Raw genomic sequence first — 15739 nt, 5'->3', positions numbered from 1 at the left:
TCTGGGCTTCCACGTTATAAGGCCTATGGTGGCAGCCCTGATTGTCAAAACCTTATTCGGGGAGGTTACTGTTTGGTATTTCTTTCCCCATCATTGTTGACTTCTGTCACCTTGCCATTCCTACCCTCATTCTTTACCCACTCACATCTAAAGATGAAAGAATGTCTCTAATAAACCAAACTGCTATTTGAGGTTTGTATTTTATAATAAATTCTGCTCCTTCAAGACAATCAGTCAGTTAATAAAAGACTGTTTGAGTATATGCCACGAACCCTGTACATTAAGAAACCAAAGGAGTAAACAATATTTTCCAGTGCAGGTGACACATGACTCACCAGTTAAATCACAAATTTTAGACTGAAAAGGACAGGTAGTTGGACCTGAAAATAGCATCATGAAATTAAAAAGTTAAGTGTACAATTGAATTTCAGTTATACTGAAATTCAGAATGACCAGCTGCATAAGCATAAAATAGGGAGACTTGACTTAAAGGCAGGTCATGTGGAAAAGCCTAACATGGGCCAAAAGTGGGACACAATTACACGTTTTGGACAGCACAAGTTGTAGCAGCAGCAGCAGCAGCAGCAGCCGCAGCACTAGTAATAGTAGTAGCTAACATCGTTGAGTGGTTACTCTGAGCCATGCACTGTTCTAAGCATTTGACAAGTATCAGCTCATTTTATTTACATGAACAACCTGTCAGGTAAGCCTAACAATTTTCCATTTTACAGATGAGAAAACCGAGTCCCAGAGCAGATAAATAACTGTCAGGTAGCCAGTAAGTGGTAGAGCCTGGATTTGAGCCAGGGCCTGATGCAGAGCCACTCTCACTATCAGTTCAGGAGCCTAAAACAAAACGCACGACAATCGTGCTCTTCTCTAAACTGATTCATCCAATTCTGGAGTGTGAGGCCATCACAAACCAAAGGGTGTCCCAAGACCAGGATGTGACAGGACTGGAAACCCACTCCAGTGGTTGAAAAAAACTGGGGCCCTTTTGCCAGAATTCTGAAAGGAATGTGCCTTCCAACATTTAAAGGCTATTATGTGCAAGAAGAAAAAGAATTCTGTTCTGTAGCCACAGGGAATTTACAGGTTTAGGTGTCTAATCTGGCCAAGAACTCTGCTGGGTCCTGGAGATTCAGAGATAAGTTGAAAAAGGCACACTTTCTGTCCTGGAGGAGCTTCCAGTTAGGGAGTAGGGAGGCAAACCTGGGTTCCCACAGACCTTTCTGGATAGTTTGGCAGCCAGGCAGTGTGCTTGCCCTGGAAGTACATATGTAGGTCCTGGAATCTCAGCTGTCCAGACAGCAGTGGGGGGCATTGCCACAGTGGCTGGGAGGCTGGGGTGGATCTCAAGCCTCAGACTGGTGATGAAAATCTAAGCTCCAGGAAGGTGTGGAATTTTGTTGGTTGAGCTCATTGTTACATTCCCAGGACCCGGGACAGTGCCTGGCACAGCAGAGTGCGTCCTCAATAACTGAATATAGGAAAGAATGAACATTTTAAAACCAGGATATTTCACATAAAAACCTGCACTGATTTGTTTTAAAAAACTGGAAGGTTTGACAACAGCGGACCTACCCCATTGTGTGTGTGGAAGTGAAGACTATGCCTCTGTTTAACATGCCACTAATCCAGCTTCACTCAATTACATTATCTCTTTGATCCTGGACTTTGCAGCCTCTGGGTTAATCACTGAAATCTCTGCCAACTCTAAATGTCTATGAAATCAAATTCTATAGTTGAAATTTGGGGGCAGAGTTCCAAAGTGGAAAAGTTTTTTGTCAATGAACGCATTGCATTATCTGAATATCAAAAAAATTACCTACATGATGTTTTCATTGCTTAATCACATCATTCAAAAAAAATTTTATACTTTCATGTTAACAGAAAATAGATAAATCATCTATTCAGACAGCTAGGGAAGAGAATATCTTTGCTTAAGTGAGTCTTTTAAAAATGTATAAGCATTATGTCCCGTACATCATTTTTTTTCCCATCATGAAGGTACTACTTTCATATGACAAACTTGGTGATGAATTGGTAATTGCTAAATGATAAATATTGATCTTTTAACACATCTTTCTACAAGAAACAAACATTCTTCCCCAGATAGTTGCTTCCTAACGTATACAATAGATATTCCAGCAAAATATTCAAGATTTCTTGGGTGACCTTCCAGTTTTTTCTTTATTGATTTCTTTTCACACTAAAATCATTGTGAAAAACTGCTTCAGTGAATAACTTATCTACTTAAGAAAAGCAGAGAGCTCGAACAATAAGCCCAATTTGATTCAGACGAACTATGAAGATGTCAGCAGTAAAAACAGTTTGCCTTTTAAGCAACAGATCTATCTTTTCTCAGTACCCAAAGACTGATTTCAACACTGATTTGCTGTGTGTAACAATGTGAAAATGTTCTGATCCCTGGGAAATCGTTTTCTGGAACGCAGGAAATAAATGTGCCCAATTTTGAATTTTTGGCAATAGTTGAGACAACAAAGAGTCCCCAATTGCTAGTTGTCAGAGCCAAGAGTTAAACTGTATCTAAGAAGCTAGGATATTGGCTCTGCATTCTGATTTATAGAAACAGAACTTAATCGACTGAGAAACCAGGATATCTATCTATCTATCTATCTATCTATCTGGTCAAAATCACTCCATTTCGTACTTAATGTTCATGTAAAAACAAAAACTTCCAAATATTTTTTATGTTTAAAATAAAATATTTCATAACAAGTGTTAACTTCTGATGAGGTTTCCCTTTTTACCTCCATGGTACAGGTTTCAAGACATATTATGCAAAACACAAACATGTACACATGTACACATGCCGTGTTTCCGTGAAAATAAGACCAGGTCTTATATTAATTTTTGCTCCAAAAGATGCATTAGGGCTTATGTTCAGGGGATGTCATCCTGAAAAATCCTGAAAAATCATGCTAGGGCTTATTTTCCAGTTAGGTCTTATCTTCGGGGAAACATGGTATATAAATGGTGACACATATATAAAGTATTTTCCTGAGAAAATGCAAAGATGCAAGAGAAGTTTTCAAGTAGGGCTCAGACAGCCTACCATAGAAAAAAAAAAAGAAAAGGTCCCCAATAGAAGAGCTTTCATTTTTTCCATGCAAAATCCTGGCGTGAGACTAGGAATCCAGCTCATGGGGCAGGCTTGGCTGCTTCTGAGCTCCCTATAGCTCTAAAAGTTTTTCATTCTATGAATTTATTCTTCCCGTGATTTCTCCCATAAATAAAGTGTTCCTTTGGAGAAGGAGGGACTCTTTGGGAAGTTGTGTTTTGTCTGTCAGGCCATGAGCAATTTATAAAAGAACCTGGTTCTTGAGTGCTCACCACAAGCATGTAGCCATTAGCTAAACAAGTAACCCAAAGATGAGTTTGGTCAAAACTCCACCATACTGATGAGACGTAAAGTCATCGAGGTCACTGAAAGGACAGTTAATTTATATTGTGACTCTTTCAAGTAAAATATTTTTCATTAAGTTAAAAGTGTTGGTTCCCTACCATTTCGAAAGCACTTCACATACTTATAAGATGCAATCTTTCTTGCCCTGTGTGCCTACATCTATGCACAATGGTTTTCTTTGGGGCAGGATTTCCCAAGTTCCTCAACAGTCATTCCTGTCCTCTATCAGAGATCTTAAAACCCAGAACAAAAGCAGATTGAAAGAATGGATGGAGAGAATCAGAGAAGACTAAATTCTTTTACTTAACTATAAGCAAGTTAGAATGTAACATAATTTCTTTTTGACATGTGAATGCTCCCAACATGTTCTTAAATATTAAAAAGACATACAATGCTCAATTCAATTGAGAACCTTCCACAGAAAGTATTTCAATAGAATAAGCGAATCATAATGTTTCCGTTTCACCATATTATTTTAAAGTACAGTTGAAAATTTACATGTGTATAAATTCAGAGGTTTAAGAAATTTCAAAAGCCATAGATACAGAGTTCAGGAAGCGGAAGGCTGGGAACTTCCCTGCTCACTTAATTCGTGCTTAGTTTTACACTCCTCACAGGTAAGCAGGCAGTGCCTAGAATAGAAGCAAAAATAGAGGTTTGTACTTTGACCCTGGAAGCTCTAGTCTTAACACAATATTATTAAGAAACATTTTCTATATTAAAGTTCACAAGCCCATTTTATTTTTTTGGAATAATAGGAGTTATTTCTTGGTTTGAGACCCTAGAATTTCATTTTTTTTTAAAAAAAGGCCAATAATGATCTTCATGTCCACTGTTTTCACAGTATCATGCTGCCTCTCAAATAGAATCCACTGTGACAAGAGAGAGCCTTTAGGGAAATGTGTCCCCAACACTAGTCCTGTAATACTGTAGTAGAAATAGCTATTATTTACTGAGGACTTACTGAGTGTCATAAATAGTAATTTCTATACCTTATAACATCCCATGAAAACAAATCTGCTCACCATTTTATGCAGATGAGACAACGGAAGATTAGAGAGTTTAAGAAACTTTTCCAAGTTTACGTAGTTTAGTAAGTGATAGAATTGGTTTTCAACCCAGGTACTCTAAGAGCAGAAGCAACAATGCCTTTAACTCCAGAGTCCTACTACTTATGAGAATCACGGTATATATTGACATAACAAAGGCTCTGAGAAGTCCTGCAGTAAAGAAACCTGTTTAAATGTGGTGTAATTCTGTGATGGTAGAAGCCATGTCAGCTGATTAAGGTAGTCTTCTGAGATTTGCACAAGGCCCTGCACATAGTAGGTACTCACTAAATGTTTGTCAAGCAAATGAAATAGTTAACTAAGTTAAATAATAAATAATTATTAGTGAAGTTGAATAGCAACAACTCAAAGTTTGAGGGTTAAAGAGGTTTTTTTTTTAAATAAATGGATGTTAAAAAAGACTTTAATATTATAAATGGTGACTGACCTCTCATTTACATTTTTATAATTGTCTTCATTACAATCCCACAACCAAACAGATTACAAACCTGTTATGCCCTGGACCAAAACCAGCCCCACGTAGCTGATCATCAAGGGAATGGAATTTACTCTGGCATATTCCTATGTATGATGCCTTTCCAAGGCCAAACCCCAAGATACCAGCAACTGTAAAAACAGGTTAGGAAAGATAGATTATATAAAGGTTTAGGATTTCCTCCATCAATTACCTTCTAGAACTTTCTTTCTTAACAGTAGTAATTTTTATATTAAAAATACAATGATAGGGGTGGCCGGTTAGCTCAGTTGGTTAGAGCATGGTGCTAATAACACCAGGGTCGCCTGTTCGATCCCCACATGGGCCACTGTGAGCTGTGCCCTCCTTAAAACAAAACAAAACAATACAAAACAATACAAAACAAAAACCATAGTACATCAATGAACAAAAACTCTGAGAATGAAGCTCCCTAGTAATGAGCAGGATTCAGAACTGGAGACTTTCTGATCTCAGTTTTGAACTGGTGATAGAAGGATCAGGACAGAGCAAGCAAACATGTGACCCTGAGCCAGGCAGCCTGAGGGAGGCACCCAGCAAGTCTGAGGTCTGAGGCCACCAGGGAAGGTGGAGATGGGGTTCGGGTTATGGCTCTAGGTAGCCTCCAGATCAATGGGTAGGGAATTCTCATTAGGGATTGGAGTTTGGGGAGCTGCAGTCCAGCCCGTCTGTGGGGCAGAGAGGTCACGAGGCAGAGAGAACCTCCCATGGAAGAAATCGCCAACCTGCTCCTCCCACTGGGAATGAGGTTTCAGACTGTAAACTGTAAACTGGAAAGCATCCTCTTTGTACATAATAGGTCTAGGTCTAGGTATCCTGAGTGGAAGATGAACCCCAAGTTTGTGGCAAGTGTGTTATTAGAAAGTCCCTGATTAAAAAAAAAATCATTCATTTGTTATGTCCATTGTAGAAAATATTTTGAAAAGACTAGCCAAAAGGAGAACGTTAAAACCCCTGATGGACCTATCATCCTGAGGCTGTTCTGTTGAAATCCTTTGTAGACCCTGCCAGTCCCTCCTAATCCATGTTTTAAAGAGGACTAAGGTGAAGTCTCTATTGCTCCGTTTTATATCAGAAAATGTTGAGTAAACTGCAAAGTGGCAAAAAGAGAAGACTGATTTTTCACAGAGTCAATTTGGTGAACCTGGACATACATATCTATATGCTATAAACATTTTCTTTTAAAAAAATGATTCTTTTTTACATCTATGACTTACGTGCAACTTTAGGCAATGATCCAAATCTTGGGTTAGCTGCTAAATAATCTAAGGAGTCATATGAAAATACATTATTATTTCATTTTGTAACATTTAAATTTGTAAAGTATAATGAAATCAAACTCTAAGAGATACACAGATTCTTAATCTAAAGAGATGGTCTTCAAAGAGTTATAATTCAAAGCCAGCAATGCTGAGCCAAGTCCTTCTCATGCTGCCATCTCTCTGGTTCCATCTTCTGATTCACTCTCACTTTTAAGAACCCTTTTGATTACACTGGGTCCATCTGGATAATACAAAATAATCTATTTTAAGGTCAGCTGATTAACAGCCTTTCCATCTGCAATTTTAATTTCCCTTTGCCATGTAACCTAACACCGGGGGTGCCAAAAAAATACGCACACATGACTTGTATTTATCTTTCGTTATCGGTATATATTGATATATTACATTATCAATATATATTGATTATATTACAATTTTAATAGTTTTTTCCTTTCTTAAAATGTGTATACATTTTTTTGGCACCCTGTATATATTCATTCACTCATTCCAGATATTAGAACATCTACCAGAGGGGTAGGAGTAGGGGCTTATGCTGAAAATAGGCAAAAGCCTGAATACATAAATTGTTCACCAAAAAATAAATACCAAGCATTAAAAAGCTGCCAGGATGCTCACAGAAAACGGGGCTCCCTTACATTATTGAACAAATATTGAATCTTACCTTGGTGGACTAGTCCTTGGGTAACAAGCATGCTTACAAGAGAAAAAGGCAGAGCTGTAAAACATAAATGACCTTTAATACTGGCATTTTGGAACATGGCACCTCATCCAGAAGTCAGGGAGAATTACTCTGAGTTTTTTTCTCTTAGCTACTTTGGCAATGAGTTGTTAGTCATTTGCTAGTTTACTTATTCAACAAATGTTTGTTAAGTACTGACTGAAGAATTTTCTTGGTGTCTGCCCCAGGCACCGAACCTGATGTACAGCTTTAATCTGACAAAAGTTAAATCCCATGGTATTCCACCTCCGATATCCCCTTTTACCGAATGCCCACCGTGTACCAAATTTGGACCACTGAATACAACACAGACATCTTGTGTGTGTGTGTGTGTGTGTGTGTGTTTGTGTACACTTTGCTGTTGACTTTGGAAATGGCCTTTCACTATATATTTTGAAAATTTCAGTCCTACATAAAAGTTAAAAACCAGTACAATAAACTCCTGCCTATCCTTTCTAGGATAGTTCCCTGCCTTTGTCTTTTATGGCATTTTGTCGCACAATTTGGATGTCTATTTTCTGAGGATTCCAAGATTACTACATTCATGTTAAACATGAGTAATGTTTAGCTGTGATTTTTTAAAACAGGCAAGTTAGTCTGGCAAAGGCAGTTTCTAGTTCTGTCAAAATGTGTCAAATGATTTTTTTCTAAAAGCAGAGAGCAGTGATAAACATCTAGCTCTTTCTACCAACCAAGACAAATAAAATAACAACCAATTTTCCCTCTCATATCTACCTGATGGTAGGCAAATGGGTCATACTGAAATGTTAGTCTACTAGGGCTTCATTAAATTGCTTACTCATAGGTTGTCAGAAAAGACATGAATGAATTGTTAGGAACACAACCAATAATCATAGTAATGCATAGTGAGTATCAACTTCTAAAGAGCATTACTGCCCAAACAATTGATACTGAATTTGAATTAGACTTAAGAAATGAAAATGAGTATTTCGAAATAAAATTATGCTTATCAGCAATGTTGTAAATATTGGGGCTATACCTGTAGGGTCTACTATGATATTTTCAAATTACAAATCATGAATTTTTGAACACACAGCCTAAATTCACACCCTTGTCTGACTTATACATGGCAGGCCCAGGAAGAGGAGGCTACTCAGCAGAAAAGATTATTTCAAAGACGTTGTAAGAGAAGTATTAATGGATGCTGCCACTTTTCATTCATTCCACAAATACTGAATAGGTGCTTTCTCTATGTGAAGCACTGTGGTTGGCTCTGGGATGAAGCAATCATCCTGACATTATTTCTGAACTCAGTGAGGTTAGAGTCAAGTGGAATTTAGGAAGGTTTACTCTCAAGAAATTCTAAATAATATTCTTGGCACATGTACTTGGACACATGACGGAAAGTATTTCGAGTGTATCACTTTTTGCAAAATGAGGTAAATCAGATATTATTTCTGCCCTTAAAAGATTCTCAATACAGATTTAAACTCTAAACAGCTCCCTGTATCAAAAGTCTTTAGTGAACTATGCAAAGTCCCTGCTCAAAAATAAACGACCATAATTCGAATAGGATACTCAGGCAGTTGACTGCAGCACATGCAGTGTTACAGATTAAGACGGGTGCGATTTACCTCTCTTCCAGAAACTTTCTTCTTGACATTCTCGGATAATCTTTGAAATCTCCCCTCTGTGGATGTGCAGTTTTGATTTTGGACAAAACAACAGGCTCTGTAAGGAAAGTTCGATGGTGAATCGACTGAAATCATTAGAAAAGCATCCATTCTGTCTTCTCTGGAGGAGGGCAGGATGGTCTCTTCTGCCTGGTCATCAGCCTGTCGTTCTGGGCTGGCCGCCAGCACAGAGTAAAGACCAGTTTCAGGGAGCGCCTCCCAGCAACAAATGCTGGATGGCCTTGAACAAGGAAAGAATTCCAGTTGCAGATGCAAAGAGTGTGACTCATTAATTAGCGAGCATGGAGCAGGTACCGTGTTCCCCCCAAAATAAGACCTAGCCGGACCATGAGCTCTACTACGTCTTTCGGAGCAAAAAATTAATAGAAGACCCGGTCTTATTTTACTATAAAACCTGGTCTATAATATAATATAATACAATATAATATAATATATAATAAATATAATTAATATAATATAATATAATACATATAAAATAATATAATAATATAATACCAGGTTTTATATTAATTTTTGCTCCAAAAGACACATTAGAGCTGATTGTCCAGCTAGGTCCTATTTTCGGGGAAACAAGGTACCTGGTGAGAATGAATTCCTGCTGAGACCACATTTTCTTTCTTACCTCCAGCCTCTGTCCGTGCAGTTCATGATCCCTGCAGTGCTACTCACTCTCTTTGACTACCTGGTCTCCCCAGGTCAGTGTGGCCTCCACCTTAAAGAGAGGTTTCCCCTACAGCACAGTATTTACACATCTGGGATCGCACTCTGGGCACTGTATTACAAGTTATCTATTTATAGATCTGTATTACAATTTACCTATTTATACTTCTGCATGCATTTTTAGCCTAGGAACTCATCAACAGGGTGCTTTTAATTTTTCTATAGTTTCCTTTCTATCTTGACTTTTTTTTTTTAAAGATTTAATTGGGGAAGGGGAACAGGACTTTATTGGGGAACAGTGTGTACTTCCAGGTCTTTTTCCAAGTCAAGCTGCTATCCTTTTTCAATCTTAGTTGTGGAGGTCACAGCTCAGCTCCATGTCCAGTTGCCTTTGTTAGTTGCAGGGGCTGCAGCCCACCATCCCTTGCAGGAGTCGAGGAATCGAACTGGCAACCTTGTGGTTGAGAGGATGCACTCCAACCGAGTGACCCGGCAGCTCAGCGGCAGCTCAGCTCAAGGTGCTGTGTTCAATCTTAGTTGCAGGGGGCAGAGCCCACCTTCCCTTGTGGGAGATGAGGAGTTGAACCAGCAACCTTGTGGTTGAGAGCCCACTGGCCCATGTGGGAATCGAACCGGCAGCCTTCGGAGTTAGGAACACTGAGCTCCAACTACCTGAGCCACTGGGCCTTGACATTTAAAAAATATACATCTGTACATGGTCTGCAAATAATTTCTGGTAGAACTATTGACATGGTTAACAATAATTTTTACTAGTTCTGCAATATTTTTTTATCATGTTGATATGCTGCAATTGGGACTAACGCTCATCTTTTATGATTCTTCCCCTTTTATAGATATGCATGTATTATTCACTCAGTCTTATCCACGTTCTCTACTCTCATTGTCCTCTGCCTATCACCCCCACTCTGGATGTTTCATGTGGACCTTTTGTGTGGATGCATCTTGGCAAAATGTTGTCTTGGGTGCATGCACCTTTAAAAATGTAATTGTTTCATATAGTTAATTTTATTTTAAAAATACGTCCAACTTGGTTCTATGCTTTTACGATCCCTCCCTATTGCTCTCTACGTTGTGTTTCTAACTGTTGCGTACTTCTCCAGGATGCATCCAAATCCCACCATCACATGTCCCCTCACAGACCCATGTGAGAACATTTTTCAGATATATATCTACATGTAAAATACAGGGTGTAGTCCCAGTTTGATGACGTCTTCACAGACTGCTCTCCCCAGTGTCCTGTGTCATTCTCCACTCCCACCAGCAGTGCCCAGACATTTCTCTGGGCCTCTGGAGCCTAATACAGCTAGTTAAACTGGATTCCAAGCAGGTTAGAATAAAGAAAGGATTTTCCAGCACTTGGCCAGTTTTTCTAAATTTTGGCAGTCTAATAGGTATGAAGTAATAATTTATTGTCTCACTTGCATTTCTCTGGTAACTAATGTGTTTGGGCCAGACTGCCCTGGTCCTCTACTGTTGAGGTAATGAATCCCTGCAACTGGCCCTGGGCTGTCATCTTTCATTATATATTGGCTCATTAATTTTTTATTATGGTAAACTACACATAATATTTACCTTTTAGCCATTTTAAAGTGTACAGTTCAGCGGCATTAAGTACGTCCACAATGCTGGGCAGACATCATTACTGTCTAGTTCCAGAACGTTTTCATCAACCCAAAAGGCAACTCCATATACATTAAGGAGTCTCTCCTCATTTTCTCCTCTTTCTAGAACCTTGGCAACTGCTAATCTGCTTTTTGTCTCTATGAACTTGCCAATTTGGATATTTTATGTAAATGGTATCACACAATATATGACCTTTTGTGGCTGGCTTCTTTTCCTTTGCATAATGTTTTCAAAGTTCATTCCTGCTGTAGCATGTATCAGTATTTCATTTGTTCTTATGGCTCAATAATATTCCATTGTATGGAAAGACCACATATTGTCCATTCATCCCCTGGTGGATATTTGAGTTGTTTCCATCTTTGGACCATTGTGAATAGAAGTGTTATGAATATTCCTGGTTTTTGTTCAAACACCTGGTTTTAATTCTGCTGGGCAATCTAGTAGTTCCATGTTTGTCTAATTGAGGAAGAGCCAAACTGTTTTCTATAGGAGCTGCACAATTTCTCTACATCCTTGTCAACTCCTGTTTTTCCTGTTTTGTTTTGTTTTGAATTATGGCCATGCTAGTGGGAGTAAAATGGTATCTCACTGTGGTTTTGATTTGCATTTCTCTAATGACTAATGACATTGAGCATCTTTTTAATTGCTTGTTTCACATTTATGTATCTCCTTTGGAGAAATACCTATTCAAGTCCTTTGCCCATTTTTTAATTGGGTTGTTTGTCTTTTTGTTGTTGAGTTTTAAGAGCTCTTTATATATTCTGGATACTAGACCGTTATCAGAGGTATGACTTGCAAATAATTTTTCCCATTCCATGCGTGGTTCATTCATTTTCTTTAAAATAAATTTTATTAAATAATTTGTTCCTTACTATAAAGTGACACTTGTGTTTCCTTGTTTGTGAATTATTTATGTAGATCCTCTGCCATTTACCTCTTGAAGTTTTAATGTTTTTCTCATTGAGGTGCAACCATTTTGTTGATTGTGCCAATATTCTTTTTGGAACTATTTGTTTGTAGTAGATGTCAGCATGGATGATGGTCATCATTTCCTGAGCACTGTCCCATGGTCTGGTCACTGTGTCAAGCACTTATATGCATGCTGACAAGGTGGAAGGACCCCATGGCACCTATGCCTTCAAAGCTCTACAAACAACCCAAACAGGCAACCCGTCATCTTTCTCTATAGCTCCCCACAGTGCAGCACAGCACACGGAGGTGGTGGTCAGCGTTAGTCACAGCGATGAGAGAAGGAGCTGTTTTCACTCTCCACTTATCTTAGCTCCTCAGCAAGCACGCCTCCTTATCCCATTGTAAAGATCTCCTCTTGGTTCTTGCTGTGGTTGTGACAGAAATAAGGAACACCTGTTTCCCTGCCCTCCCTCAAACACACACATATATTTGCATCTAGGGTCACAATGCTATGAGTCCTGCAGTCAAGATGGAATCTCCTGCAGCCTCCCCAGAGGAGCTCTGGAGATCCTTTTCTGTACAGCCATCAATGTTTCATAGCACTCAAGTTCACAAAGGCAACTCAGGTGTCTAAATTTTTTTCCTTGTGACTTGATATCATCTGTCTGCTTGCCTCTCTGAACTTTGCTCCTTAAATATCACTTCCTCCATAAACTATTTTTAGCTTGAAAAGCTAACCCTGGAGAACATGAACTCCATTTACGCATCGCAGTACTTTGGCTTTTCTTCATTTATGTGTCCCTGAAACACATAATACTTATTCTTAACGAGATGAAAATTGAGTTCTCAGTCTGGTGGTTAATTTAGTAGTTAAGAACTCTGCTACCCTTAACAGGAGCACCTTTCAGTAGCATATACGTAGTATGGTTAGCCCTGGCAACAAAAATATAAAAACAAGCATCAATATCATTCTGTTAGATTCAATTAAGAGTTTTGCTCCGCCAAAGGAAATCTCTTTAGTCATTGACAGACTATGTAAGAGTTAGTTCAGCTGGATTCTAAACAGGGAAGAGTATAGAAAGGATTTTATAATTAAAAATTTAAAAGATGTCCTTTCAAGTCAGTCAAAAACACATTTTCCTTCTCCATTCTATTGTCCCCTGAACCCATTCAACAAAGTGCCAGACTGAAAAAGTAAGATGACTGGTCAAGGATGAGGTTTAAGGAAAGTATTATACGATGTCGCTCTTCAGATGGTAGATTTCCAAATTAACAATATACCTGCTTGCTTAGTGGTGGCAAATGGGGAGGTTTATCTTGGTTTTCATGAGTAGACAATGAAGCCATGATGACCTTATCTTTGCTTCTCTTCTAGTTGAGTGTACTCAGCTTCTTTACTGGATGTCTAAGGAAAGTAAAAGAGAGTCACTGTGCTGTGACTGAGTGTTTACATCAACCTTAAAAACATCCTTCGTATCAACTAACCTTTTTGGAAAACTCACTTTCATTTTGTCATTAGTCTTAATTTCCAAACACCTGGAAACTCACTTTCTAATGCTCCCCCCCACCAACACACACAAATGTGAAATGTCACACTATGAACAGAGAAATGTTTTACTACTTATAAATAGCGTCCTAAAAAGAGTTTCAAAAAATTACAAGGCCATTAACTACACAAATATTTACTAAGTGTCTATTATATGCCAGGCCAGGGGATAGAAGGAAGGATAGATAAGGCACACTCGGTGCTAAAGGAACTCACGGTGTAAAGGGGAAGACACACAAGTCAGCAGTTACAAAGATGTGAATGGCTCCCCTAGAGGTGTGCCAGGGAGCAAAGGAAGGAATGGAGGCAAAGCCTAGTCTTTCCGGTCAGGTCTGAGACACCAAAGACTAAGATTCGTGAGTTTGTAGAGGGTGGATGGACTCCGGGGCATGAAGCCCAATTGGACAGGTGCTGTAATAGTCCAGGCAAGTAAGTGTAGAGACCTGAACCAACACCCTGCTGGGAAGCATAGGGAGGATAACTTTGAGTTTGGAAATGTTGAATTTGGGTGCCAATGGGGCATACAATGGAATTAGCAGGTGGGGATTAGAATATTTGAGGATTTGGGTCTGGAGTCACAGATTAGGGGGAGGCTGGAAAGATGAATTTGGGAGTTGCCATCATAGAGATGATAGGTAAAGCAAGAAACATGAATAAAATTGTCTAAAAAGAGTATTGAAGTATGTGAACATTGAGGCCAAGGGAATACCAACAAGAGAAGAAAACAAAACAGGTGAAGGAAATGACTAAGAACAAATAGCTGGTACAGAGGAGAGAGAGTTTCTGAAATAGAGAATAAACCACTGCTGTCACATGGCTCAGAACAGTGATTTGGCAACGATGGACATAGTCCAGATGGACTAGGAGCTCCTGTTCTGCCAATGGCCACTGCACCCTGCAGCCCTGGACTCCATGACTGCCATGGAGTTCCCTGCAAAACAAACACCTTATACACAATTCCATTTCCTACCGAACTGCCAGGCATATGAGCCAAGGGGGCCCTCACTTGGAGCAAGTTTCACCTTAGGTACCTAATGTTATTGTAGAGAGAGCGTGATGCCCCACAGTGAAAAGTCCTGGAATCAGAAAGAACTGAGTTCAGATCCTGACTCTACTCCCTGCTAGCCCTGTGCTTTGGGGCGAATGACTTGATGTGTCTGAGCCTCAGCTTTCTCACCTGTTAAGTGGGGGTAATGGACAAAGTAACCTTGAAGGGCTGTTGCAAGGATGAGGGATTAGGATGAGGATGAGGGATGAGGCCCGTAAGCCTCAGCTCCACACTGAGCACCCGGCTCATTGGGAGTGTGTGAGCCGCAAAGGGCAGCTGTCAGAGTGGCCCCGAGCACGCTGTTTCTTGAGGATCTCCAGGAAGTCTTTGCTGACCCAATGTCAAAATAGATGATCTATGCTTCGTCAAGGGTAGGCTATTGCTTCAAATCAAGAAGCAAAGATACGCGTTTCAGCTTTGGTGGTCAGGTCCCCTCGCACCCAATCAAGCATCACATCTAAGCAAGCCGTCTGAGGGGCTTGTCGTCCAGGCGCAGCTCCCACTACCACACCCGGGGTGGTTTGGGGTTCCGCGGCTTCTTCAGTGGGGTGGGGGTGCTGACTGGTGCGCAGCAGGACGGGGCGGGTGCGTGGTGGAGGGACAGCCGAGGGGGTGGCCGCACTCTCCGGTTGTGGGGAAAGCGCGGCCGACCATCAGCCTGCAGCAATCCGCCGCCATCCCCAGGCGGAGGCCGCCCGCACGATCTCAAGCCCTGCACCCTTGCCCGGGTGGCTGCCGGAGCCCGAGCGCCGCGGAGAGGTGTTGGCAGGGGCGACTCTGGGCGGCCGCCGCCGACCCGCGCGAAGTACCCGGCTCCCCGAGGACCCCCGGAATAAAGAGGCCAGAGGCACCCTCTCCTCGCCACCCCTCCCGCTGTCACCTCCAGGCGGGGGGTCACCTGCGGGGTGAGGATGGCCTCGCAAGCTGCGTCTCCCGCGCCCGCTGAGCGTTCCTCGCCGCCCGCCGCTGCCCTGGGACCTCCGCCCCCCCCCCCAACCGCCCCCCCCCCCCCCCCCCCCCCGCGCCCGCCCGCCCTGGCTCCTTGCGGCGCCCCGGGAGCACAGGTCCCCTCACCTCTTTCCCCGGCCCTCACCTCTCTTCTCCGAGCGTCTCTCCTGCCTTCTCCTTCCTCCTCTTGCTCCGCCCCCTCGGCTCGCTGCTTCTCGCTTACTTGCTTAAGCCACTCACAAGTGCACCCCCACCCCCACCTTGAAGTCTTTTGCTCTGTTGGTGACATCAGCACCCACACCCTGCTGCTCAGGCTCCTACTAGAAACTCCC

The 15739-nt window shown here is 41.0% G+C and overlaps 1 protein-coding gene across 8 annotated transcripts; it reads right to left on the bottom strand.

Moving 5' to 3' along the window:
• Positions 1 to 182: 182 nt before the first annotated feature.
• On the bottom strand, positions 183 to 15739 carry OCIAD2 (OCIA domain containing 2). 8 transcript variants are annotated; one of them, XM_081050144.1, is made up of 8 exons: positions 15534 to 15555; positions 14589 to 14841; positions 13147 to 13270; positions 8590 to 8686; positions 6938 to 6991; positions 6211 to 6258; positions 4989 to 5106; positions 2163 to 4062 (listed from the first exon to the last, which is right to left on the bottom strand). In XM_081050144.1, the coding sequence occupies exons 3-8, from the start codon at positions 13210 to 13212 to the stop codon at positions 3981 to 3983; spliced, it is 465 nt and encodes a 154-aa protein (XP_080906270.1). In that variant the 5' UTR covers positions 13213 to 13270; positions 14589 to 14841; positions 15534 to 15555; the 3' UTR covers positions 2163 to 3980. The 8 variants fall into 8 exon arrangements, with proteins under 8 accessions (XP_080906267.1, XP_080906268.1, XP_080906269.1 ...); XM_081050141.1 differs by lacking the exon at positions 14589 to 14841 and having other exon boundaries at positions 183 to 4062; positions 15553 to 15739; XM_081050142.1 differs by lacking the exon at positions 14589 to 14841 and having other exon boundaries at positions 183 to 4062; positions 15534 to 15601.

The sequence above is a fragment of the Rhinolophus hipposideros genome (assembly GCF_964194185.1).
Source record: "Rhinolophus hipposideros genome assembly, chromosome: 1".
NCBI classification, from domain to species: Eukaryota; Metazoa; Chordata; class Mammalia; order Chiroptera; family Rhinolophidae; genus Rhinolophus; species Rhinolophus hipposideros.
Note: the sequence above shows the minus strand (reverse complement) of the source record. Positions and strands in the feature narration are given on the sequence as shown.

What these genes read in the sequence shown, in the direction of transcription:
- OCIAD2 (XM_081050141.1), bottom strand. Translation starts at nt 13,212, where the DNA reads ATGGCTTCATTGTCTACTCATGAAAACCAAGATAAACCTCCCCATTTG. An exon ending in CCAAGGACTAGTCCACCAAG is followed by an intron (nt 6,259 to 6,937) that starts GTAAGATTCAAT and finishes ATGACTCCTTAG; the next exon opens with ATTATTTAGCAGCTAACCCA. An exon ending in ATCATTGCCTAAAGTTGCAC is followed by an intron (nt 5,107 to 6,210) that starts GTAAGTCATAGA and finishes CTGTTTTTACAG; the next exon opens with TTGCTGGTATCTTGGGGTTT.